This window comes from Spea bombifrons, chromosome 10 (genome assembly GCF_027358695.1).
Source record: "Spea bombifrons isolate aSpeBom1 chromosome 10, aSpeBom1.2.pri, whole genome shotgun sequence".
In the NCBI taxonomy this organism is placed as follows: domain Eukaryota; kingdom Metazoa; phylum Chordata; class Amphibia; order Anura; family Pelobatidae; genus Spea; species Spea bombifrons.
The window spans coordinates 33,057,866-33,084,131 of record NC_071096.1 but is presented as its reverse complement, the minus strand read 5'-3'; the positions used below and the strand labels follow the sequence as shown (position 1 = coordinate 33,084,131).

At 39.6% G+C, this 26,266-nt stretch overlaps 1 protein-coding gene across 2 annotated transcripts in view; it reads right to left on the bottom strand.

Moving 5' to 3' along the window:
* The window catches only part of CMIP (c-Maf inducing protein), a 63,693-nt gene that overhangs the window by 24,397 nt on the left and 13,030 nt on the right, over positions 1-26,266 (bottom strand). For both annotated transcript variants that reach the window (XM_053448488.1, XM_053448489.1), the window contains exons 2-3: positions 11,062-11,187; positions 6,335-6,385 (exon numbers count right to left, since the gene is read on the bottom strand). In XM_053448488.1, the coding sequence (XP_053304463.1) occupies positions 6,335-6,385; positions 11,062-11,187 (177 nt within the window). The remainder of the gene's footprint in view (positions 1-6,334; positions 6,386-11,061; positions 11,188-26,266) is intronic.

Below are 26,266 nucleotides of genomic sequence, written 5' to 3'. Positions count from 1 at the left end.
CTAAAGTAAAAGAATCGCTAACAACATTCCCCCCGTGTATTAAAGCGAGGACACGGCGTTTCCCCGAATAAGCACGTACAGAGGGGACAGTATGGAAAGCGGCACTGTATATGTTGCTACGCTCTCAGATTACACCACAACACACAAAATCCAAACACCGGGAGATAATATTTCATCCTCCCTACCGGGAACGTGATAACCGTGTATAACGCGTGTAACTAAACGGAGCCTTCCACTTCTTATTCTTCCATGACCTGAACATTCCACGTTAATGGATGTATAGGCTTAGAAAAATAAAAGAAATACCAAAGAAGTGCATAACTGAAAAGTACTACAGGCGAGCTGGGTGGTCTATAAGCGGAACAGCCTCCCTGCAGAAGTGGTAGAGGTTAACACAGTAAGGGAATTTAAACATGCATGGGGTAGACATTAAGCTATCCTGAATCTAGGACGAGACCAACGACTGATTAAGCAGGAAAACTAGTCTAGACGGGCTGAACGGTCCTTATCTGCCGTAAATTCTTCTCCTTGGAGTTTTCCCATTTATTCAACGTATTTCCACTGATTATTCTGGCTATATTCCAGAAATGTCATTTTGTTTGTATAGAAACGGATGTCTTTGTACACTATGTAAAGTTTTTCTTTAATTTACATATTTATTATTTATTAACTATTTTCAAACTAATATTTCCGGATCTACAAACCTATACGTACGGTCGGGTATTTTAAAGTAGAATCAAATACGGGACGCTGTTGGAGAATAAAAACTAAAAATAGGAACAAAGCTGTAGCAGGACTTCCTCTTTAACGGAAGAAAGAAGAAAAGAAGAAAAAAAAAAAGGTGGCTTGTGATTCTACCCGGGGAATCATGCGACACGTGAGCGTTAGTAAAACAAACAGGAGCACGGAGATCCCAGAAGAATGAGCGCTCTTACGATCATTTGTCTCACAGAGGCCTCTGAAAGCGCCTTCCTTTTCATTTTGTTCCCCCTCCCTTCCAACGCCTGCTGACGCAAGTAACTCAGCCGCTGGATAACCCCGGCACGTCCGTGTAGATCAGGCACAGCGTCTCCCACTTTGGAAGCCGAAGAAGAAAAACTGATATATCAGGCTTTAGATTCGTATTATTATTATTATGGTTTTTATTTAGGACCTCCCTCCGGCCCATTTTTCCGTAAGATTATGCTTTTTTTTTATTTAATTCTTTAGCTTTAAGAGCAGTTCAGCCCCCATTGATATCGGTTACAAAGATTGACGTTGGACTTGGCGGAAGAACCTTCATTCCAAATTACAATCTGTTTAAAAAAGTGCAGGGTGCAAAAAAAGTGCAATTTTCCAATATAAAGGAGTTATAAGTGGTTATTGGGGACTTCCGCTAAGTCACTTTTGTGGTCCATTCAGTTAATAAGACCTAGAATAACCCAACCAACCTCATAATCTACAACTAGAGGGTCGGAGGTTTAGATGTAACGCAAGGAACTTTACAGACAGGGTGGTGGGTAAGCGGAAAAGCCTCCAAGCAGAAGTAGTAGAGGTTAATACAGTGAGGGTATTAAACATGCATGGGACAGGCATATGGCTCCGGAATCAAAGATATGACCAAAAACTCATTAAGATTTGAGCAAGAAAAACAGTAAGACCAGGTGTGCCAAATATGTCCTACCTGGTGCCAAGTTCTGTGTATCTATACCTTCTACTAAACAAAACAAGCACAAGCGTTACGGGCAACTCCCAATGAGCTCTATCACACTTTAGTATTGATTTTGAGTATTAGCCCTTCATTCCTGCCGTACTGTGCTTTTCCACCTATTGTAAAACAGAGGCCTCGGGTCATGTGCCAAACCAAACCTTAATTCATGTAACAAAACCTTTATTCTTCCACTGCAGAGAAAGCAAATAACGTCCCAGCATGGGGAACGCTGTTCATTCCAGGGGCTCATTCACTTATAGCAATACTGTCTAAAAGCAGCAATAACGCCGAAGAACTGTTCTTCTACTTAATGGCTGCCGGACTGTACGCTACCCTATGACTGACAAGGTCTGCACATAATGAGTTTTATATATAACTTCTATATAGTAATAACACGTTTTTAAGATACCCACATACAAGCTCAGGGCAATGGATCTGTCGGAAGGTTTAATGAAACGCGCGTGTGTTAGGAACCGCAGAGCGGAAAAGCACGGTTAGCAAGGATCCCAAAGTAAGAAAGCCCCAGAAGCAGATATTGTAAAAGATCAACTGCGGAATCGAGTCAGGATTAGGAAAATTAAGGTTATTTTACATCCTAAATGTATCACTTGCAACGTGACAGGTGAAGGCAATGAGGAACCATAAAGTAAATGGATTTACCGTTAAATAACAAAACGTTTAAAAGATAATCATCAACCAAGACTGACAAACACCAACTCCTCCGCAATTTCTTTTAATGACATTTCCGACAACTTTTCTTCTCTCTATAGACTATCTTTTATACACGCATGTTTTCCAAAAACCTATAATGGGTGATGTCTCTTGGATTCTAAAGCAACAGAAATCTAATGGATTTCCCACAATGTCTCAAGCTGGGATCTGCTCCAGGACCCTGTGACCACTTTTGTCCCAGAACCATCAACGGTACACATTCCTACATCCCCAAAGCATTCTGGACATGCCATGGGTGATTTCTAGAACACAATTCATACGTGAAACTAAAGTGTTGGATTTACGGTGCCTTGGGATGGATGCCAATTGCAAAAAAGGCAGATGAACAGTTTACATACAACGGCCACGTCTGACGTATAGGAACATTTACAGATAGCGTACAATAGCACTGGACGAGTCTTACCCAGGCTTCTCTAATGACACAGACAGTGTACCTGCAGCCCGGAAACACGGCGTAACGCAGAATACCGTACTGTTGTTTTGATCACATGGTTAAGCTATATAACATGTCAGATTATTTCCATAGTTATTAATATTTACATCATGCAGGCCTCTGCGTTTCCCTCTACCAGGAACAAGGCTTGTGTTCCTAAAGGTAAACAGTGGTGGAAATAAACAGAGGAGTGACGTATGTATATATCTCAGCGCTGGCTGTTTGGCGGAACGGTGACACTAACATGGTCAAAGCGCGTAGTAACTGCTTTATTTGCGTTAGCAGCCTAGGGCTTACGTAGAGCAATCAAAGTTACTGAATTGCTGGGCTGGAGTCTCAAGGAACACTCGGCTCTTCTACGATGAGCCTCTCTTGAAGCCAAGAGATGGTTCCCATCTGCTCCATCTAAAGAACTTAAAAGGACATCTTGGGCAGCAAAAATGAAAACATGATTAACCGTGTATAGTATATAAAAACCTAAAAGTACTTTCTCTCTGGTCCACACACCCATCAACAGGCGGTCTGACGCGTTCATGCCTTCGATCAAAAGCTTTTCCAAGAGTTTGGAAAGGTACATGAGACAAAATGCGGGTGAAGTTTTTCTCATTATCTTTTGCAATTAGCTTCTTGTGTAATTCCTTAAGGAATTATATATATATTTTTTGACAAACAGAATCAAACATATCGCTTTCTCCATTTTAAAGCAGTTTCACAACTACATGACTTCCTCCTTTGTGAAACATTGACTTTTTTACATTTTATTTGTATTATTATTTTTTTTTTTTTACTGTTTCTAGAGCAAGGTTCTTTCCAGTTGAAACACTGACTTTTATTTTAATTTGTAATAGTTTCTAGAGCAGAGAAGAGCTCTTTCCAATTGGGAAGGGGATTAATAAGCTATTCCTAAAAAAGCCACAAGAACAATTAGTTCCACAACAGCTAGGCTGAAGAAAAAAAATATATTTCAATGTGAAATCCTGATAATTCTTCGTAAAAAAACAAACAAAAACAAAACAAAAGGTGTGACGCTTTACGGTTTTAGTTCTGAAGTGAAGTTATGACTGTGTCTGGCACTTAAGGGCGTCATGCCTATGCGCATGTGGGCGAGGTGACAATTTTAGAATGTTTAGAATACAGTGACGTCTGCACCTTGCTTCTTGGAATCCAGAAATTGCTCGTAATAACAGCGTAGCGAAGTTTCATTAAACTGTTGATAACACCCATTTCAAATTTATATTATGACCTAACCAAACCGAAGCCCATTGTTTAGCATCTGCTCTTGCTTCTGGTTTCCAGCGTGCATACGTTATAAGCTGCGTATATCAATGCCTACAGAATCCAGAACCTCACTATGAATACGTTAAAAATAAACTGGTAGAGTTTCTTCGGAGGAGACCTTACAGTAGTGTATTGGTTTACCAAAAACCAAACCTTTGTGATTAGATTGCTCCACGGTATATATTGAAACACGTTAGTTACTAATACTAATGCGCCAAGTTTGTAGGTCAGGACAACCCTTGGAGAAGTTGACAAACTCAGAAGATGCCTTTTGGTGTTTTCAATGAAATATCAAGAAAATGGTACTTGTGCTACTTGTGGGCCAAGACCTCAATGACATGCCTTGCTACACTCTATTCCACAATTTGTGCCAGTCTCCAACTCTTCAATCAGTAGAGATTGAGCCTTTTAGACTTGACCTTTATTCTAGCTCTTCTTTAAATATTCTGAGAAGGCAGAACAGGTTTTGAGATGTGGTTGGGCTAAAACTGTCACTACCCTAAGACCAAGGCTCTAGAATGTGTTTGAGAATAAGTTCCTGGTGCCTTAGAGAAACAGATATCTGATTATATAAGGTGCAAAAGATTTCCATTACAGTCGATATGCACTTTGATATTGGTTGCCGTTGAATAATCAAATGAAGCCCTGATGTACGGAGGTGAATGGGCACCATACAGACACAGAGTTCCACAAACAGCACATGGACACAGGGCTCACTGATGCCGGACTTCTTGAGTTAAAAGGAATTCCTTCCTATACACAGAGAAGGGAAAGTCTTGTAATTCTCACATTAAAACAAGTGCACAGGAAACCACGTCTGCCTCTTTTCATCTCTCATCCTCCTCTGAAAACCAGATCTGGCCCCGGATAATAAAAGCTACGTGACTCGCTGTACACTTCGACGAGTACAAGGCAGCTGAGAGAACGTTAGGGACACAATTCCCTAAAGATGATTAACAGAGGATAAAAGATGATTGTGGCTTTTTTTCTTTTAATTGGCTGGTGATAATACATCACTTGTGAGGACACCATCCTCAACCCCAATTAGTTTTCAGAGGTTTCCCACCCCAAAAACTCTCCCTTTTCATAAAGAGGGAGCCATACCTAGAGGGGACAGGTGAGTCCCAGGAAGACCGGGTCACTTTAATAGACTGGGCAGAACTGGCTGGGAGTTGTAAATCCAGAAGCCACTCCAACTCTCATAACCCGGGAGATTAAAAAGACTGCGATTGGGCACTCTTCCCAGTACAGAAATAACTGCTCAGGTATAGAGAATTACAAGCGAATATGGAACAAAAAAAACATATTAAAAGCTGAACGGTTAAAAATAAAGTTAATATAGCGTATAGACATATTTTGTTCAACTTAATGTTGGTTTTAGATGTTTTAGCTGGTGGGACACCGTTCCTCCAAGAGTGAATGCAGGATTTGTGAACGTTATGGTAAGCTTTCTCCAGGGTGCTTTTAAGTTTAAAGTGTTTGAAGTATGGCCACGTGATGCAAATTCACTAGTTGTTTCATAAGTCTATAAAAAGGACTGACTGTTCCTTCGATACATATAATTTAAGGCTAGGTGATACACCCTTTTAATGACCCACTGCTTTCATCCTATTTCACTTCTTAGTTCTTTTGGGGGGGGGTTTAAATATTGATCCCTATAGTAATCTTTTTAACAGTGATGCGTTTCTTTGTAGTGGAACACATAGCTTCAGAAACTGCATTCAATATAAGCTAAAGCCGTAATAGCGAACGAAAATCTAGCCACAGCAAGGACAACATTAACTTCCTGTTAAGAAGAGCGAACAGGAAGTGACTCAATGCTTCCTTAATAGAATAATATACTAGGATTAGTGCTGCCTTCAGTACAAACTTCCAGATAACTTGCCTTCAACTGGAGGAGACTTTAATTAATCAACATGGAGACGTGGGAACTGCCGATGTCCTACACAAAGGGGTTTATTCCCTTCCCAACAGCTGTACATCCACCTATGGGTTGCCCCTGGACCACTGGCATGTAATGCCTTTCAATGACAAGAAATCCCCACTACTTGGGTTAACCTATGGTGTTTTTTCTGCCTTCGAGGGTTCTTAGTGCATTGAGTGTAAAGACGTTCAAGTAACGGTTTGGTTAACACCATTCTGGAACCCCGCGGGCTTAAAGCTGTAAGCTTCATTTAGCGAATAAGTGTTTGCCTACTTACCTTCCACTGCAAAGAATGAAACCACTGGTCTCTCAAGTAGCTGTTCGCTGCCTGCAAAGATGCACAAGAGGAACTTATTAGACATCGGTAGCTTCCCATTCATAGCAACAACGCGGTCAAGGACGCAAGATTTAAAGGAATCGAAAACAAACATACGTTTCACCGCTTCAGGAATTTTCTGTTGCAAAAAAAGTAGTAATTATGACAAAATGCACCATATTTACCCAAACATTTTTTGTCATAATAAGAAAAGTGTCAGTTTTTACAAATCCCATCAAAATTACCAATTTAGCAGTTTATTAAAAAAAAGTCTTTACATTTTATTACACAATATGGGTTAATTAGAAGACGTTCGACCTCTGATCTGAACTTTATTAAACTTTTGGTGAAATTAAGCGGCGGTAAAACTTTAAAAGAGTTACGTAAATGGCAAAAGTAAACCCCAACGTGGCGTAACAGTCTCGCACAGAGAAAGCTACATTGTAGTTAGTTTGGACTTTATCTGTTTCAGAGATTGCGTGGTGAGCATTGGGTTTCTGTAAAGGTTACTTAATATCATATAAAAGTATTTCAAAACACTTCTGGCAGGAATCCCGATTAGTCCCTAAACAAAAAAAAAAAGAAAAACCTTTTTGGGATAATATTTTTTTTTTTTTTTTACTGTAAATTATACGTTAGATTTCAATACGGAATAACCCAGAAGCGTATCGTTTCCCACCAAGCTCTTGCACGTGGTGAGTCACCTCTAGCAACCCACGGGTTTCTTGAACTAGTTTCTAGAGGAAGCCATAAGCCAAATCATTCAGAAACTATCTAACATAAACTGCCCCTTTAACACAGGGAACCAGATCTCTGAACGCCCCTGCTTGAGCACAGCCAGTTAATCGCTGCTTGCCATTGTGGTCTACGTGTTCAAGAAGGGATAATAGCTGTTTGGTCTGTGGCTACAGAGAGATGGAGACCAACTCCTCCGCACCAGGAGGTACGCAGTTGGGTTGGTCAACCCTTCTATGTTATGGCACATACATGAAAATGGTTATGGGGCTAGCATCACCACCTTTGGACTATATTTGCACGTTATGTATTAATAACTGATCAATTAAATGAACCGGATAAACATCTTCCTTACAGCACAGGTGGAGACCGGCTATCTCTAAGCTCACACACCCTCTCTGGCTTTATCCAAGTCAACATTGGCCATTTTTATAATCTTGATCAATTCGTCTGAATTTCCTGGAATCTTCCCAGTGGTAAATATCATATCTGCCTGTTCTGGACACATTAGTGGCCTCCAGGCAGGGTTACTGTGGTGTACAAATAACAATGATCCTTCAGTATCTGCTTCCTGCAGTGTATGTAAATATTTGCTCCGCACTGGGTACACATTTAATCAGGGCAGCAAAGTCTGTTATTGAACATGAACAATGCAACCTTTTTTATCCTGCAAGAACAATAGACGAGGAGAACAGCATCTCCAAGCCACAGGTTCATATAATAAGCCGAGAACACGAGATATGAAAGTGACCAGATGATAAACGACCGGGCGCATTTGCCAGCCGTGACTCCAAGCGGCCCCTTTCGGATCTCCCGGACTCGTTCATAATTAAAGCGGTTGAGATCATAAACGTACAGTCTATCCATTCACTTTTATGCATACGAAGCTCAGAGGTCCCTTTAAATTTCCATGGTGCCCCCCCCTTGCAGATGTACTTGCCCCTGTACGCTGGTGTGGAAAATGCCCCTATTGATTTCAACAGGAGTGCTTTCCTGCAACCGAGTGTTGTTCTGGAGCTTCAGCTTCTTCCTAAGGAAAGAATTTTCTTTTTCTTTTGAATTTCATATTCATTCGTTGTTCGTGGGGCTCCCTGGTTCGATCCGTAACAGGGTCATTTTTCCAGTAAAGTCAGCCAACATCCAACATTTCAGGGGCCACTTTTATTATTTTAAGTCACTCATTTACTATAATTCGCTTCATATCCATTGTCCAGCGGCGTGGAATACGGTGGCGCTATATCAATCACTACATATAATCAGTTCATGCATGTAGATGTTGGAAGCACTTGATCTCTTAAGGCAGTGACAAGTGTAAACAAGCACCGCTGATAACGCTGTCTGTACAGAGGGAGATCCATCATTGCCATTAGAACATTGTGATAAGTTCATTGGGTGGCAATTGTGCTGAATGAAGCAAAACTGACGTTTCCAAAGAGCGATGCTCTGATTTGTACTTAAAAAATGTTTTACTGTGGCTCCCAGTGACACAAAATCCACGGAAGAATCCCATAAACGCTTTCAGTTCCCACGTGCATGAAGGAAGGAGGTAATATTTCTTTTATTAAAGTTATTCTAAAGTTTCCAGTCTTTACCAGGGGACTGCATATGGAAAAAGAAATATTATTTTTGGATTCCGAAGCGGCAGCAAAGGGCAGCTAAGGGATCTTCCGTGTTGCCATGAGGTCAAAAGTATGCATGACATCATCGGCGTGGGGGGGATACGGATAAATGGGCACGGAGGAGGCAGGACAATGAGGGTGGGAAGGATTCTGATCTGTCTGCATTGGAATATTTGTTATCTATAATAAGGACAAAAGCAGAAAATGTTTGTTTTGAAGATGAAGTAAAATGGCAGGAGCAAGCCACTTTATGAAAATGTATATATTTACCTTTTATTTCATGTCGTTTTAAAAAAAGCATTAACCCTTAAGGGGGACACTCCTGTTTGCCTGGAAGCCTTTGTAAGAACTTTGTAAGTTCTTATGCATTACTTTAACCTACACAATCAGAAAGAAGGGAGAAGGTGCAGCTGCAGAGCTCCGTGCAGCTGCAGAGCTCCGTGCACCTGACGTTTCATGGCACCGATGGGCCGCTTGATACCAATGCTACGAAACCAGCGACAGACAGTGGCCAAACTGTGTATTTCCTTGGCGTCTGAGATTATCAGGAGTTGGAGTCCAGAAACAACTCCGTGACCCAGCAGCGGTGAGTGGAAGGTAGTGAAACGGAATAACGACTCATTAAGTAGAACGGCCTGGCCGCCCAAAGCGCACACACACACCATTTACTTTACAGAAGATAGTGGAGCCAAAGTGCTGGCCGAGCTTACTGTATCCTCATTGTGTTTAACAAGGGTTTCTCCTGTTTGTTTTTCCATCCGGTTACCTTCTGATTATTAAAGAACAGGGCACCACGTGCATGTGCAAAACATTTACACAAGGAAAATGAGCACATCAATAATAAGGCTCGGTCTGAAGGCTTCAGTAAACATTTGTAGCCAGTGGTACCCATTTCGGTTCTTCTGTTTCCTGCACCATAGAGAACTGGAGCTCTTACTTTACTGTTTGTCACAGAAAAAATAAACACATAGGAACCATAGAGATGAATTCTCAGCCCACATCAGCGGGGCCGGATGGAGGATTAAAACTGGCCCTTGCTGGTAATAACATGACATAGATGTTCTGTCTGCTGGATACACGCAGCCACGTGCTAATCATTTACACTTTGGTACCTCGTGGCCACATGTATAACAAGCTACACGCTAAAGGATGCAATCTGCCACACATGGGAGGCGTTGTTGGGCACTGGCCCACCAGGCGTTTGCCAAGTGGTCAGTCTGGGCCCGCTTGGCATAGAGATACCTCTCTATGGTTTTTTTAAGGAGGGAATTAGAAGCACCAAAAAGGATTTATCATCTAACCTAAAGCAGCAGGACACATCAAGGCAAATGCATATAAAATAACACTGACGTGTTTTACATGTCAACGAATATCTTCATTATGTAGATGTACGTAGCTGACATTTAGGGTGGATGATATCGGTAGCTGCACGACTCACACTTAGGATGCGAAATCTGGTTCCCTTTCTCACCATCATTTAGTTTCAACGAGTATATTTATCAAGACATAATTATATGTCCTTATTCTATAATTAAAGTTTACACAATGATGATGGCACCTCTGATTACCAAGTCCTTTGCATCACTGCTTTTAATATCTCTTATTATTCTTAATATTTAATTGCGCTGGACTCTTGGAAGGAGCCATGCTTTCACTCAAGAATAATTTAAAAAAAAAAAAAAAGTCATAGTGATACAGACGGGCCAGGGGCCCTGGGATTTGGGGCCCTTTTAACAGCTGCACCGCCTGTACTTCCAGTTGTTACGACACTAAAAATCTCATAAAAAGCCCAATAAACGATTAATGGTAGAAAACATACTTATTGCGGAACAAAGGAAAAGGAAGAACTTGTTTTTTTTTTTTTATGAGGCTGCTCATCCAGAGAACAATACAGAGACATTTTGTATCTACTGGAACATGCAGGTTGCAAGAGAATTCTTTAATTGTGTTACTCAAGTTACAAAACATAGGTAACAGTGAGTGAAAGGTAACAACAAACTTTGGCAATAAGAAAGCATAATGTAACAAAGTATCGAGTTTCCAAAGCAAAATGCTACTTAAACCGCAATGATACGCCAGAAAAAGAATATCATCTTTGGGTTTCCTACCATGAATTAAATTTGTCTGATTTTTTTTTTATATATAAAAATGTAAAAAAATTTTTTAAAACAAAATATATAAAATACATTAAAAAATATAATAAAATTGATTAGGAGACATTGATTTGCAATGGCTATTACATATAAATAAATATATATATATATATATACACACACAAACTGCTACAGACGTTAATAACATGCACTGCAAGGGAATGTTAAATGTTTACTGTACCTGAAGCAAGACAGTACCCCCGGGAATAGTTAGCTGTAAACAATATTTTGGGGCATTTTCCCAGGAGAGAAGCTGCACGTCCTCAATGGCGCTGTATGAAATGCTATTTTCCATGTACCCTGTAGGCTGGTGAAAAACAAGAAACAATTATATTATTTGGATCTGGAGCATGAGTCATGGGTTAGTGCAATCATAACATTCTCTAAGTTTAGGTTTTGCAGAAACATTTTAGATGTTCCAAGCAGATATTTACCTACAAGTCCCTCGAAACACTTTTAGAGCCCCCTTTCTCTATCAGAGCTGTACTCGCTTTCACCTGTTACCGGAGACTGCGTATCTACCAAATTAGCCAAAGTGTACCCGTAAAACGTCGCCACGTTCATTGCAAAACACGATATGACCCAACTCAACGCAAAGCCATTTGTTTCAATAGGGTTCATGACATGAAATCTTCTTTGAAGAGCAACAGCAAATTCAGAAGAACAAAGAACCCAACCTAAGTCAGTTATGAGCTATGAACAGATCGGCGTGCTTTTTCTAAAGAGGAGCTAAAATTTCAGTGGGAAGACCCCTTTGCATTCCACCCATTTCCACCTGTAGTAAGAGCAAGTAATGAACCTATACCACATTATTTAATACAGCCAGTCTATTATTTTATACTGACTATACAGCGCTACAGAATATGATGGTGGTATATAAGTCACTACGTAATAATAACGCCCTGTGTAGGTTCTAGGCTTATGGCTTCACTGATCTAAGTTGACTTCTTAACTGAATCCATGGTTCTATTTAGAATACCAACTTGGTGGCTCTTGGCATTTCATTCATGCAGAACTTGTAATATTAGAAGGGGACGATGGACAACTATTGAGGAATTATTGAGGAATGGTATACAACAAGGAAACCACTGTCATTCTGCCATTATGCAAACTAAATCCAGAGGAAACATCTCAAGATCTCTGTGATGCTACGCAGAGGAGAAAAACTGAGTGAGAACATCTGGCAGGGGTGCGCGTGAATGGTGGCCAGTCATAGCTGCAGGTATTGGTTCGTAAAACCAGTTTTCGGTTCGTCTGAAAACCACTCCAGACATGCTGGTCACCATGGTGAATACACTCGGCAATGTGACTCACTGAGTGGCTTCCCTTCAAGCTTGTGTACACTTGAGCTATGCATGAGTCTTCACGAGCAGCTGTGCCATGCAGACCAGCAGTATTACAGTTCAGCGCGGCTAAACGGAGACCGCTGTGTTCTCAGGTTACCAGATCCGTAACTGAATATCTACTTACGCACTGTCCATGATAATGCACGGCCTGGCGATACACGCGGGCTTCGGAACTCACAGTCAAAGAAGAGGACGCAACCGTGTCTACATTTACACCACAGATGTTTCCCTGAATTACACGTGTCATGCCGCTAACGCTCTGATAAAATATTATTCTGCCCCAGAATATTAACACAAATTATAATAATTACATGTGGTTATCATGAGTAAATGGTGCCATCAATCATAATATATATATTCTAACCATTTATTATATTATATTATTATATTATATATAATTATTATATTTTATTATATTTAGAAGAGATTGGTATTTATCCCAAAACTTTTCGTATTCTCTGTTCACATAAATGCAAAGTGTGGATTCACAGTGTCAGGAGACTTGGGGAGATAAAGATGTTGTATATATAAATATATATATATATGTGTATGTAGGTACGTGTGTATATATCGTTAATGAGCCAAGCTTAACAAACACCTTTTACATAGATTGTTCCTTGGGTTATAAATTGTTTGTGTAACTTGCAGATAAACAAGTTTGCATCATCATGTTATCTGTTTGACGTACATGCAAAAGTTTGAGTTGCAGCTGCTTCCAAACTAACTTCATAATCATTGGAGAATATGCTTTGAAACGAGCCTAAAAAAATCATTCCTACAGTCAACAATATCTGTAGGTTTGTGTGCAAAGGGGCAGCTTATCTGTAATGAGCGCGTAAGACAGTAATGTGACTTGCGTACGAGGTTTACGGCTCGCTCTTTGTCCCTTTTAAAGTGCTGTTGCCAAAATCCAGCAAACCTTTCCACGGTTATGCGCAATATACGTCTCTTACCTAAGGCTTGGGACTCTGACCTCAGAACTCTACAACGCTCCTTGTGAATGTAGGCAAGCGGTTGTCACGTTACGCATGGGGGTATTACAATAGTACTAGGTTCTGATGGCACTAAATATTATCAGTCCGTACTATCTTATGTCGAAATTTCAGGGTCAAAAGACTTCACAATCTGTTCCGTGTGGTTTCAAATCTTGCAAGAGATAAAATATTTGTATCATAATTTGGGCGAGCGCCAGCGTTACTCTGTAGGTACGTACGCTGTAATGTTTACACAGCAGCTTGTAATGTATGGCTGGAGAACATGAATCCACCCACTCACTCCAGTTTTGTTTTGGGTGGCTGCGTTCTCCAAAAGGTGGTCCTCTAAGTATTTCCATAACTATAAATGGGGTCTATTCACCAAAGGGAGAGTCATCAGGAGAGCTTGAGCTCACTGCCGTCACTATCCATCATGAAGGACCAACCCCTAGTGAGCTTCTGCTCCAGGAGGAATGTGGCAGGACCTGGATAATGTATTGTCTTCAAAGTCTTCTCACCCACTCAGTTATACATTATACATGGCCAGCTCAGCCCTTCTCGCTGGAGAAACCAGACAGTGTTGGCCTGTCCTTATGAACAGTGAAGTCAAGGAGTTCCAACTACAATTCTCCTGCCAGCTCTTCCTTTAGCGAATAGACCCCAAAAGTGTGAGATGTTTTCGTGTTCCTATGAAGATCAGAGCCACCTAAAGGAGCAGTCATGCCATTAAGTATCAAGTATGACCATGCCTTTACATTCTCATACAAAAAAATATTTCGCAAAACTTCACTTTTGAAGAGTTAAAAGAAACCCGTCACCAATTATCCTGGCACGCCGAAAGTAAATTAGATGACGGCGAATCATCATCGCCGATTGCATAGGGCTAGAAAGTCCGATCCTTTATGACATTGTATCCTGCTATGGAGGAGGGCGCCCACATGAAATAATGGGATTGTGCGCATCATTCACCGCATCATCATCCGGTGGGAATGTCCGGATTGTACAGAAGACACACAGGAAATTTAAACTGACGGGGCTAGAACAACAAAGATGTGTAACACATCAAAATATATTCTAGAGTCGGCACAATTAAAGTGGAATTAGCCAAAAAAAGACATATTCACGTAAGTCATACCTTTAACCCTTTAAATCAGAAAAAGTTCAGAAACATAATAGAAATAGATTGGAAACAGAATTACAGTCTGTTCAACGTGGCTTCGGAGGCCAAGCTGACTTTATTGGGTTTATGCATATCTGAGTATCGTTTCAACAAGTCATACATGCCCAAGGGCGGTTATAAGGTGCGGCTTGTCTCTGTAACAAAAACATAATTAATTAAAAAAAAATATTCTTCCTTTTACCTCTGACTTATCTCAGACTTACAAGGTTTCAGATCTTATGTTCCATGCTTTTGACCGGTTTATTCCCCTTTTTTGGAAGAAAAGCTACCAAATGGTGGAAATACTATGGACCATGGTGGTGAGATACTGTTGGCTTTGTAATTACGCAATGGTGATTGTTCAAACTCAGTCACCTTTATATGAAATCATTTCGTATCGATGTATCATAACCTATGCACACAGCCGCACTTCCTACATGGCAGACTCACCTCCATAACCACGATCATCTACAGTATATGGTTGTCTTCGGTGACATAGCAGTATGGCATCATGATACCTACACCCTCTCCTGACCCTACCCCTGTTTGTCCATATTAACCTTATTTTAAAAAAAGTTTTGTCCAGTCTCTGCGTTTATTGAAATGATATATATATTTATTTATTTATTTATTATTATTATTATTATTTTTCCCAGTTAGTCTTATTATGGTCCTACAATGATCCAAATGGCATCTCGTTATTGGAAGACACTTCTGCTACCTATCCAGAAGCAGCCGTAGAAGAAGATGAGAGAGATGGAAAGCACGTCGTGTTTTCTTCTATAGATTTAGCAGCGAATCAGTGAGAAACACTGTTACAAGAACACAAAATTGCATCACTAGGCATGAATGATGTCATACAAGGCCATTTCATTGGTTGCGCCCAGATCTCCCGGTTCCCACATGCAATCTAACAAACACTGGGACGTGATTGATGTGACCTTACTTTACTGGAGTAGAACCTGAGGATATGAGACATTAACCCAAAGAGTACACCGTGCCCTAGTACAGTCTGTGAATAATATTCTGGACACTAACAGAGAAATGCCAAAGTGGTAAAAGTGTAGGATGAATAATATGAATAGTATCCTTGTGCGTGCCGATTGCTAAATATTTATTCTAATGCTAATATTTTGCTTTTTTTTGTCATTCTTCCTTCAGGAAATTGATTTTTGTTCTCATTCTACACCAACCGCGTTCGATATAAAGACTCATACATTGTTTTCTATGCCTTTTGGTTTAGCTGTATCCGTTAACAGTACAGTATCCATATATTATAGAAAGTTATCTACACACGCAAAGAACCTCACCTGCTGCAGAACTTTGTCCTAGGACCCAGAACAGACTGCTTTGCTACTTATGCGTGATGGGATTTATTTTTTTTCTACTAAAATCTCTCCCCTTCGAAAAGAAACTGGTGAACATTATTGTTAACGTGTTCGTCGGGGGGTCCGGCGTTGGTACCGAGTCCAGAAATGAAAACGTAACGTTTGTTTTGTTTTTTTACCTCCGTTTAATCTCCTTCTCCGGAGTCATCTTGTCCTCATTAGCGAGACTTATCATCACGGCAATGCAAAAGGCATCCCGATACGCTCATAGCCATAACAGCTTGGGATAATCTCAGCACTATCAGCTTTCCAACAAAGCGCAGAGATCTGCGGCGAAAGCCGTCCTAAATAACGGGCATGCGCCTCTCGGCAAGAAATGACTGCTTCACCGCTTACGTGCCCTTAAATTTAAATGATTCATAACAAATCCAACTTATTTTATAAACATCTGGGGTTGTTTTCTAAAATATTTTTTTAATATGTTGCCAACCATGACAAAGGAGAATGACACTAAGGGGACTGTGCATATGCAGCACTTCTGGTCCCAAGTTGGAAAAGAGGTGCAGTCGCCATAGCAACCAATGGAATATCCCAAAGATGGCAACAGCCGGAATATTACTCGCGCTCGCTCCAGTTCACTGTTATGGAACTGGGAACGGACAATGGTTTTGACACTCAGTACGCATTCTTCATTAGCAAGGACTCATGGTACATCAGACTGTCCCTGTAATAATACTACAGCCATTTCTGACCATGCTTCTCCCTATATTTATATATATATATATAAATCATTTTATTATTACTATTATTTATTTCTGCCCTCCCATAAATTATTTCAATTAATATTGTATATAGAGTATCGGGACCGGGGGCACCCCGGTAAATAAATCCATGCCTGTTTAGTTAGCAGTAGATCCCTACGCCATACAGAGGGTAAAAACAAGCCAGTTAAAAGATAAGAACGCTAACCTACTGCAATCAGTAGTCGCAATAAAGCTTTTATAGCCGACAGTCCAGTGCGAAGCGGAGAGCCATGTTCTGGTAAATTTCCATGAATCTATATCTGTAACATACGTGAACTCCCAGCTCCTGACGCCTGATTCGCTTTCCCTGAATTGCGAAATACCGTCATATGCATACGCATGCACCATTACATACGTACGCGGCGTAGAGTTATGTTTTTTTTATGGGACATAATTTAGAAACCGACTTCCTTTGTGTCAAACGGAATCAACAAAAGGTTAAAAAGAACGGCAGACTTCAACATACCACTTCCTTAATTCTGCATCTTCTTCCTCGTCTCCGTTTAAAGACTACATATAAAACAAGCCCGGGGAACAGGATGAAGAGAGACTGCCCAGCGACCCCTTCGCAGCACCGTGTAAGAGTACATGGGGGTCATCACCGGTCAAGTCACCACGTTTGGTGTTCCAGCTTCTCTGAACCACACCACCCATAATGCTCTATTTGCAAAACTTTGACCTGGCATTGCTAACATGCCATAGCATCTCCCAAGTGTCTCTCTTCCAGAGGAAAAGTCCCTCTTTATTACCCTGATCCTGCTGCCTGCTCTTCTAGGAGCTCATAATGTAAATGCATAAGTAGCCGTTCAGTGGCAATAAAGTACTCTCATTGAAAACAATGGAAAGACTTTAAACATGCGCACTGGGGTCTAAACAGAGCCCTGTATGCAGTGTTCAGCAGCTGGAAAAGAATATTTTTGAACGGGGTAACTGAAATCTTACTGTGGCCCCATGCAATAAATTTTGATTTGCACCCATCCAATCCACGGGCAGAACGCACAGATGATAATCCAGAACCATGCATACTTTTCATGTTGGGGAGCTGGAATGCTACGCTGTTACAGCCTTGAAGTACTCTTACGACAAGAGAATGGATGAATATGAACTCATCCTTGTCTGAAGTTTGGTTAGTTCAGCAAAATGACGGTATTAGAAAGAAAGCATTTTACCCGGATAAGACCCATGCGGCACGTCTAGTCGGCCCGTTCATCCCGCTGTAAAGACTCAGATGTTTCGGGGTCTCGTCTTAGATTTAGGAGCCATGTACTCAAATCCCCTCACCGTAAAAGCCTCTACCACGTCCGCAAGGAGGCTGTTCCACTTATCTTTCAGCCTTTGATGTCGGAGTACCCACATCAAACAGAGAACAGAAATCTCATCAAAACATCTTACTCTGAATTTGTACAATTAGGAAACCGGTGGACATACATTTATTCAGATCATTCCTGATTAAAGCTCCTGCCAAAAGAAACCCTTTAAAAACACTATAAGTATTTCTCATAATGCTTTAATTGAGAGAACTTGAATTCCCCCTCAGCTTTTCCACCACGTTTGGTTACGGTCACACGAGCCAGGTTTTGGAAGGAAAAGTCAGCCAGAGTAAGGTTTCTCTGGAAAGAGATCCTCCTTAATTGCTTGGGCAGAAACCTCTGCTTCGCGTGGAAATCCTATTCTCTTGAAAGCCAATTACCTCTGCGTAATGTTTACAGTTCTGGGAAAGTCCTTTAGAACCTGAGACTCTACAAACCCGTTAAAACTATAACATGTGGTTTGCAATCCCATGGCCATGTGGAAGTGCTTGCTTGGCCCACCAGGTCTCCTACTTTTTCCGACTGTCAGTAAAACACCAGACATGTTTAAGACATGTTTAAAACATCTGATATGATCCTTGGCTGCTTGTTATGTTCTGGGAGCGCATACACACGTTTCATACGCAGAAACAACACATTGTTGGTCTCAAGAAAGCAGACCGACAATAGCACGACAACTAGGACAGTGGAACTGGCTTAATTCAGCAAATGTCTTTGGAGCTTAATGGTCTAAGACGCAAAGCCGCTCGTAGATGTGGAATTCCATAAAACAAACGTCCACTTTCCCTAATGCGTCGTTTCGTCTTAGGCTGTCTAGTTCTGTCGTACCTTACGAATGTATGTATTGTAAGAAGCGCTGCGCACATTGTTGGTGCTATATAAATAAAAAAATTATAATTAACAATTACAATATAAAAAAAGCATTAATTTTGTTCTTCGGTAAACTCATACCAAAGAGTCGATGTTATTGTAGCCTTTTTTTTAAGGAAATTATAAAGAGAATAGATATATAATAGATTATAAAGAGAATATTAGAAAAATACATAGAGGGATAGAAATTGTGGAACTTTAGAAAATCCCTAAGGTATTTTGGTCCTGAAGAGGTTAAGCACAGGAAACGCCACCCTCGTTCCACGCATGGCAAATGTCCTGCAGCAGCTGACGGCGGCAGCTAACGGCTTGTGCCGATATTGTTTGGTGCAGGAAGAGAAAGCTTGCAGTCGGTTACTCCCCCTCAGCAATTACGATCAAGAAAACATCTCCAGAAAAATATATCTCCCTTTCAACTTTGTATTTTCCATCTGTTTTAATGAAGCATCGCAACAAAAAGTTCTGTTACTCGGAAAGTTGCCACTAAACTTAATTCCTCCATGAATATCCTTAAAGAGAATTGCCCCCCCCCCCATGAGGCCTGAAGCTACTTCAAGATGTTTTGGTTTTTTTTAATACATCTTATAATAGTTGGCGTTCTGGCATGAGTGAGCGTCTCTGTTTTGGATTTTCTTTCTATTGAATGCTTCAGCTACTCTTTCAGATTTTTAACATAATGACCCAAAGCATGGAGACCATACATTCTGCGTTTTCCCTTTGGACCAAGGCAAGAGAAGATGACTTTGAAACTTTGCAGCTAGATCTATGTTTGTGTAGATAATTCAATACAGTTTTACTTACTTACAAGTTGATGTTGTGCTCCACAAACCCAATATTTCTTCCATTAGAATGGAAAACCCAGTATTGATACAATTGCTCCACATAGAGCTATTGAGGGCCACCCAGATTCTGCATTCAGAATGACTCAACTTACTGATTCTGATAATAAAAATCTCTTTATCCCATTATCTTGTTGGATGTATTTTTTCTCATCTGGGTTGCTCATTTAGGAAAACGTTGCATCCGACTGTCACCATGTAGAATTAAATAATAATAGGGCCACATTTTAATTTCCGACAAGTGACACAGTGTTCTAAGAATGGACGGCTGGCAGGGACCAGCTGCTGAGAGACATCGGAATCATTCACAAACACTGTTCTTCTACAGAACCTCAAAGTCCACGTCTATGTTTGCTCAGCTTTTTTTATCTATGTTTGACATGCTGTTTGTTCCGTTTTTTTTTATACATATATATTTTTAACCATTCTGCAGCTGGACAAGATTAAAGAACATGACTGTATCTGTTTGTGCACCAAATACAAACATTTTGTATGTCATCTCAAAAATGCGAACATTATTATCTTGAGTTTCAGAAAGATTAGCCACCAGAGCATGTGGACTAATGACCATGATGGCTGATCTAACTTGATGTAACTGTCCCAAAACATTTGTTACCTTGGGTTCTAGAAGGATTAACCACCAAAGGATGACGACTGATGGTCAAAGTGGCTAATCTTACTTAATCTAACTGTCCCCAAATATTGTTACCTTGGGTTGTAGAAGGATTAATCATCAGAGAATCTTGACTGATGGCCAAAGGTTTGGAGATCTGGTTGAGAACCCAAACTGGAAACCGAAATAGATGAGTTTACAAAGCCTGCTAACCTCACTGCATTGTTAATTGGACTTGTATGGAATATCAAAGGTGACTAATTAGGGACATCATGTGACAATTCAAAACATATGGATCTGCTGACTACCTTTGTCTAAACTAATTGATGTTGCACTATAAAGTCATCCCGGCGAAGTAATAAAGCAGACCAACATATGCTACAATTGAACATTTTGAAAGTGTAACCCAACGCTCTGCACTTTTTCCAAAATCCCCCCATGATAGCTTTACGTTTCAGAGCTGACCAGAGGATTCTGGTGGCTACATGCAAGGGGGCAGCGTAGCTTTGGACTGGCTCAGGTGATGAGATTGATATTACTCTTTCAAGATATATCCCTTAGTTGGTTCACGCAGATTTTCCAGGCGCTGCCGTCAACTCCAACATCCACTCTCTACTAAACACAGCTGCTGAAAAGTACAGCGAGCTCGAAAGCCTGGCAAGACGCCTTCCTTACTACTTACAAAATACAGCCAAGGTTGAGATCATAGCCTACGTATTCAGACCTATCCTGGAGAGACCTGTGCCCTGTGTATACCGCAGCACATCATTCATCCATAAGCAGGTACACAAATACAAGCAGAACTCAGGGCTTAATGAAAAGGGGTGAAAACTACCCATTAACGTTATTTTATGCAACTGGTGCTTCTAGGAAAAGGAACACAACCATACATTTAAGGTTGTGTTGATACCTGATTTTTTCGATACAGCACAAGTGGTTGCAAATATGCATAAAAAAACATGATTCCCAATATTTCAATATTCACAGTGGCACCAATGATACCCCTTTTGGCAAACCCGATAGAGGATATTCCTGCTCACTTTCTTTGTTATATAAAATCTGTACTCTCCGCTTCCAAAGGTTCTACTGTAGGCTATTGCACGGTTATCTACAAACAAACGGGTTAAACATTTTCTTATGTTATTTGTTTCCACGCAACCAGAATGAGAGTTGATGGATTTCCAGCAGAGAGTCCTTGGCAAAAATAAAGAGGAAGGGAGAAAAAAAAAGGTTCTCTGAGGTTTTTTTATCTCTCTACTGATAACCAAAAAGGAGATTCATTTTCACAAGTACACAAGCAAAGCAACTCGTAAATAAGGGGAAATAAGCAGAATCAACGGACTGAATTTCTTGCTTAGAAGGGTGGAAAACCATAATCAGACAAGGGCATGTTGGGATGGAAAGTGTGACTTCACATGTTAATACCAAAAGAGTAACTGGCCCTGCTTTAAAATAGGTTACAAGGTAGAGGCTTTGATTGGTCGATGAAGGTATAATCTTGGATGATGGACCAGACCGTAACTTTGGTCTGGACCACCATTTTGGCTTCCTACACTTGATAGTTCCATGTACAGAACTAGAAGACCCATATGTGATCAGGACCAACATACAAGCTAAAGCACATGTCTTATGAGACTCATCAAGTCTGTACATAAACATAAAACCAATGCAGGTTTCAGAGCCCCAACTACAGTGAGATTTCTCATATACTTCATTAGAATTAACACCAAGTCCTGTGATCACTTATTAGCATGTACTAAATGAGGTCACCTAACATCAACAAAGGCATTCAAGTACAAGATATAAAAGGGCTGTTTTACAGAGGGCTGAGGCTTGAGAGTTAAAATAGTATCTCTCTAGCACATGACTCCTGCTGAGATGTCACAAAATGAAAAACAGGAACTTCACTATATATATATATCTATATATATATATATATATATATATATATATATATATATATATATAGACATATATATATAGTGAAGTTCCTGTTCTTCATTATATATATATATATATATATATATATATATATATATATAATGCCAGCCTTGATACATCCCTCACACTGTATCTCAGAAAGAATAGGGTCAATGAGTGCACTGATCTAGGACTATGCCAATGGACTTAACTGGCAACTTCCGTTTATTTCATAACGAGAACTGTTAAAAGAATATTAACAAATCAAATTTATTACATCCCGAGAGAACAAGATAAAGAGAAAGTCAAATGAATATGAGGACATAACGAGGCTCGCATGATCTTTAAGGCTATTTGTAAAACGTCCAAAAGAATTGCAACAAACCTATTCCAGACTGATATCATTACTACTAGATTTATAAAAAAAAAAAAAAAAAAACAACACATTCTGTACCGCAGTTCAGAATTGGCACACAAGATAAAAAAATGGGTCATTTTGTAGGTTTACACAAACAAGTACTATCCCCCAGAGCTTAACATCTGAACGTTACTGCTGATGGAAGTAGCTTGACCATGGAACCATAGCCAAAAACTGAGAAGTGATAGTCCACATAAAATACCTGATGGACTGGGATGGCGGAGAGAGCAGTTTCAATTAATTAAGAAATGCAGAGAAAAAAGATAAAAAACAAGACATGTCTGTTCATTGTACAGTACCTCAGCCTCACCCCAGCAATAAAAACTCTGTACTTTCGTGTATGTTTAAAAAAAAGATACTCAGGCTGACCTTTGTTACTTAGTGGTTAACACATCAAAAAAAGTTGTGTTTTTTTTTTTCTCATGGACACAAGGCTACAAAGAGCCAAAAAGCTTAACCCCTTTGTACTGTAACCGGACTGTTTAGAAATGTTGTATCTTTTGTGACGGTGTTTGTGTTTAAATCTCTTCTCTCTCATTTACTGTTCCCACACAAATTATACTTTGGGGGGGGGTTTTAGGACAAGAAGGTCAGGTTGATTCTAATATTTGCCCTGGGTTTAGAAATACACTTAGTAATTAATAATACTGTTTATTATTTTTAAATGATATATATATATATATATATATATATTTATTTTATATTATACTGATCACAGGATGATCAGTAAGCAGGGCTCCATTGCCCTACATTGCTGATTGCAGTACCCGTGATTGGCCTGAGTCCCTTTTTATTGCGGCTGAACGGCGTTGCGCCAGTTAAGTTCTATAACTTAAAATACCTTTCACGTCTCTTTGCTTGCGGGGTCTACAAGATTTCCAGGAACACGCAATCATAAGTGATCTTAATAAAGGACATTAGGGAAACAAATAAATTAAGAAATGTAACAGTTAAAATTGTACATTTTTAGCTAGTTTGGATAGGCTTTTTTTGGCTGACGGGAAGAACAAATATTTGTTTCTAATAAATAGTATGTTTAGGATCCAGAGGGGAAAAATGTTCCATAAATCTAAAATAAAAGACACTGCGAAATAACACTGGACGATAAAATAAAATAGTTTGAAATTCTGAATCACAATGGCCTCCATACGTTTGATAATATTGGGTGGAATTTGCTAGCTTTGTGTTGCTTTCGGGTAATTTTTGGAAAGTGAATTACACTAAGGGAAAAAAAAATGTGTAGAGAATGGAGAGATTTTTATTGTTTCATAGCCATTTAATATATTTTTTTTTTTCTTTTGGTCATACAATAGAAGGGAAACCGTGTACTGGAGGAAAGAGCTGATCTGATTAGGTAAACTGACCTTCATTATTAACAGATATCAGGCCTGGGAAATAAACAACAAGATAAGGAAGCTGAAGAGGAAAGCCAAAAAAATTCAGAAATTCTAGAGGTCTGCGATTTTTTTTTTTTTTTTTTAGCATACATTGTGATTTCAATTAATAAACTCTTCCAGTGCCAGCGGAGTTTGCAAAACAGCAGAAACAGAATATAAAGTAAACACAATGCTTGGCTCTGTTTCAATAGCTAAAAAAACATAAAATAAAAAAATGATCAAACATATTGGAGAAAACCTGAAAATAACTTTTAACCTTCTTATTTAATTGGGTGTTGAACACACAAATAGAGCACAAAAAAAGCTGCAAATTTCATAAGGGACACAAAAATAATGTAAATTATGAAAAATGCACATCATGTGAAAAAATATGTAATAAACAAGGGGTGTAAAAGATTCAGTACAGCAGACAAAACTACATTTATAGACTACTGGCACCAAGAACTATCAGACATTCACACCGATGCCTCCTTGTCGGCGCGCATGCCGCAGGTCTACAGATTGCAAATGCAAAGGAAGAACACGATCATGTATTCCAGCATCCTATCGGTGCAATCTGTTTCCATGGAAACTACATCCTACATAGTAACCATGGAAACAAAGTCGTACAGCTCATCCCATTTTCTAGTAGTGATCTAAAAGGGCAGACGATCCAGGCAAATTTTTAGGCCAAAAAAAAAAAATATTCATCTGTACAGCGTTAATTGGCAATCATTGTTTTCTAGGGCGGTAGAAATACCCTCTGGAGCTTCAGTAGAGAGCCTGTCACTAGGGCAGAACCGGAGGGAGGGGGCCATTTAATTATTCCCAATTAATTTCTAATATATGTGGTTTCAAGACAGAGCCATTGATTATCCAGGTAAATAAACATGGGCACACAGAGATAGATTGCAAGCTCTGCAAACTAGAATACTGCTCCTAAAGGGTTAAGGAAACATACGTTCACTGTGTTTGAATGTGCATACTTGTCAGATGTTTCAGATTATGTTGGGATTTCCATTTTATTTATAAATATATTTTAATGTATATATATATATACACAGGCTGGATATTATTAGTAATAAAAATGTGAAGTGTGGGTGTCAAAGATTGTTAGAAGATCTCAGAGAGCAGCTATCTTATCGATCAGAGATATGCCACCTTCTTCAAGAAGAACATATTTTCCAAATGAAGAGTAAAAAGACTTTCAATGTCGATTTCTTTTCCATTTATTTACCACCATATCAGTAAAGTAAAACTTCTTTACATTACATCTAAGTCTCTGGCCATTTAGTTTTAGATCATGACCTTTTGTTCTAACGTTTCTCCTCCTTTGAAATAAACGTCCCTCCTGTACTTAAGTATTTAAATGTTTCTATAACACATATGTTATGGTGATGGACCAACTGGAATTGATACCCATGATGGATTTACTGGATTTACTGCGTCACTACATTGTTCAAAAAATAACGAAATCGATGAATTAATGGAGTGTAAGGACATAGAACGGAGGAGATTATGAAAAGAGGACGGGAAAGGAAGATTCTAAAATGACAAAGAAAAGACTTTAAAAAAAGGTAGTTATAGAAAGATGAAACTGTGAGCAAGCCTGGAAGACCAGGACCACAGGATCCATAAAACTATGGGCTCTTTTTACAGAATCCTCCTAAAGTTAATTCTATCCTTCAACTAATTTAATCCCGTGGACTACTGGCGACCGTTGGACCATCGCCTACCCGTTCCAACCAGTCTTCTTCTGCGTGGCATTCATTTTAAGCGCTTATATTCAGCTGGGGTTATCAGTTCAACTCCCAGCATTTGAGTTTGAAATAAACTTAAACCTGTATTTAAAGCTATTGCTATCTCATGTTATATAGATGGCATTGAGCGCGATTAATGAGCAATCGTGAGCCTGCGGAGCCTTATTTACATTTCCACATTTTTTTTTTTGCCATTGTAAACAGAAACTTTTGTTTTGGATATAAATGAATGGGTAGTTTAAGCTCACACCCTCTCTCCACAATAACTGTGAAAATAAGTAGGCGTCTACACCTGTACAGCGCACCTTTATCAGTCACGCTTCGACTGCCAACGGGGGTATTTGCTAAATAATTTGCATATGAAGCAGGAACAAGTAACAAAATACATTCTGTTATATAGCATACTTATGATCATGTTGTACAGATCTACGAAGTATGATGGAACTATACAAAACAATATATAATACATATATCTGTATTTCTACCAAAAGCTTGTGGCGTTGGGTTGTCTTAGATGTGAGTTTTAGACAGACATTACAATCTAACTACCCAAGTGGGAAAGATAATATCTAAGGGCTTTGTAGGTGAGGTTGTTGAAGACGTTTTGAGAGGTTCTGTCCCTGTAGTTCTATAGAGGCCTCTGCAAAGAGGACAACGATTTAATTCATGA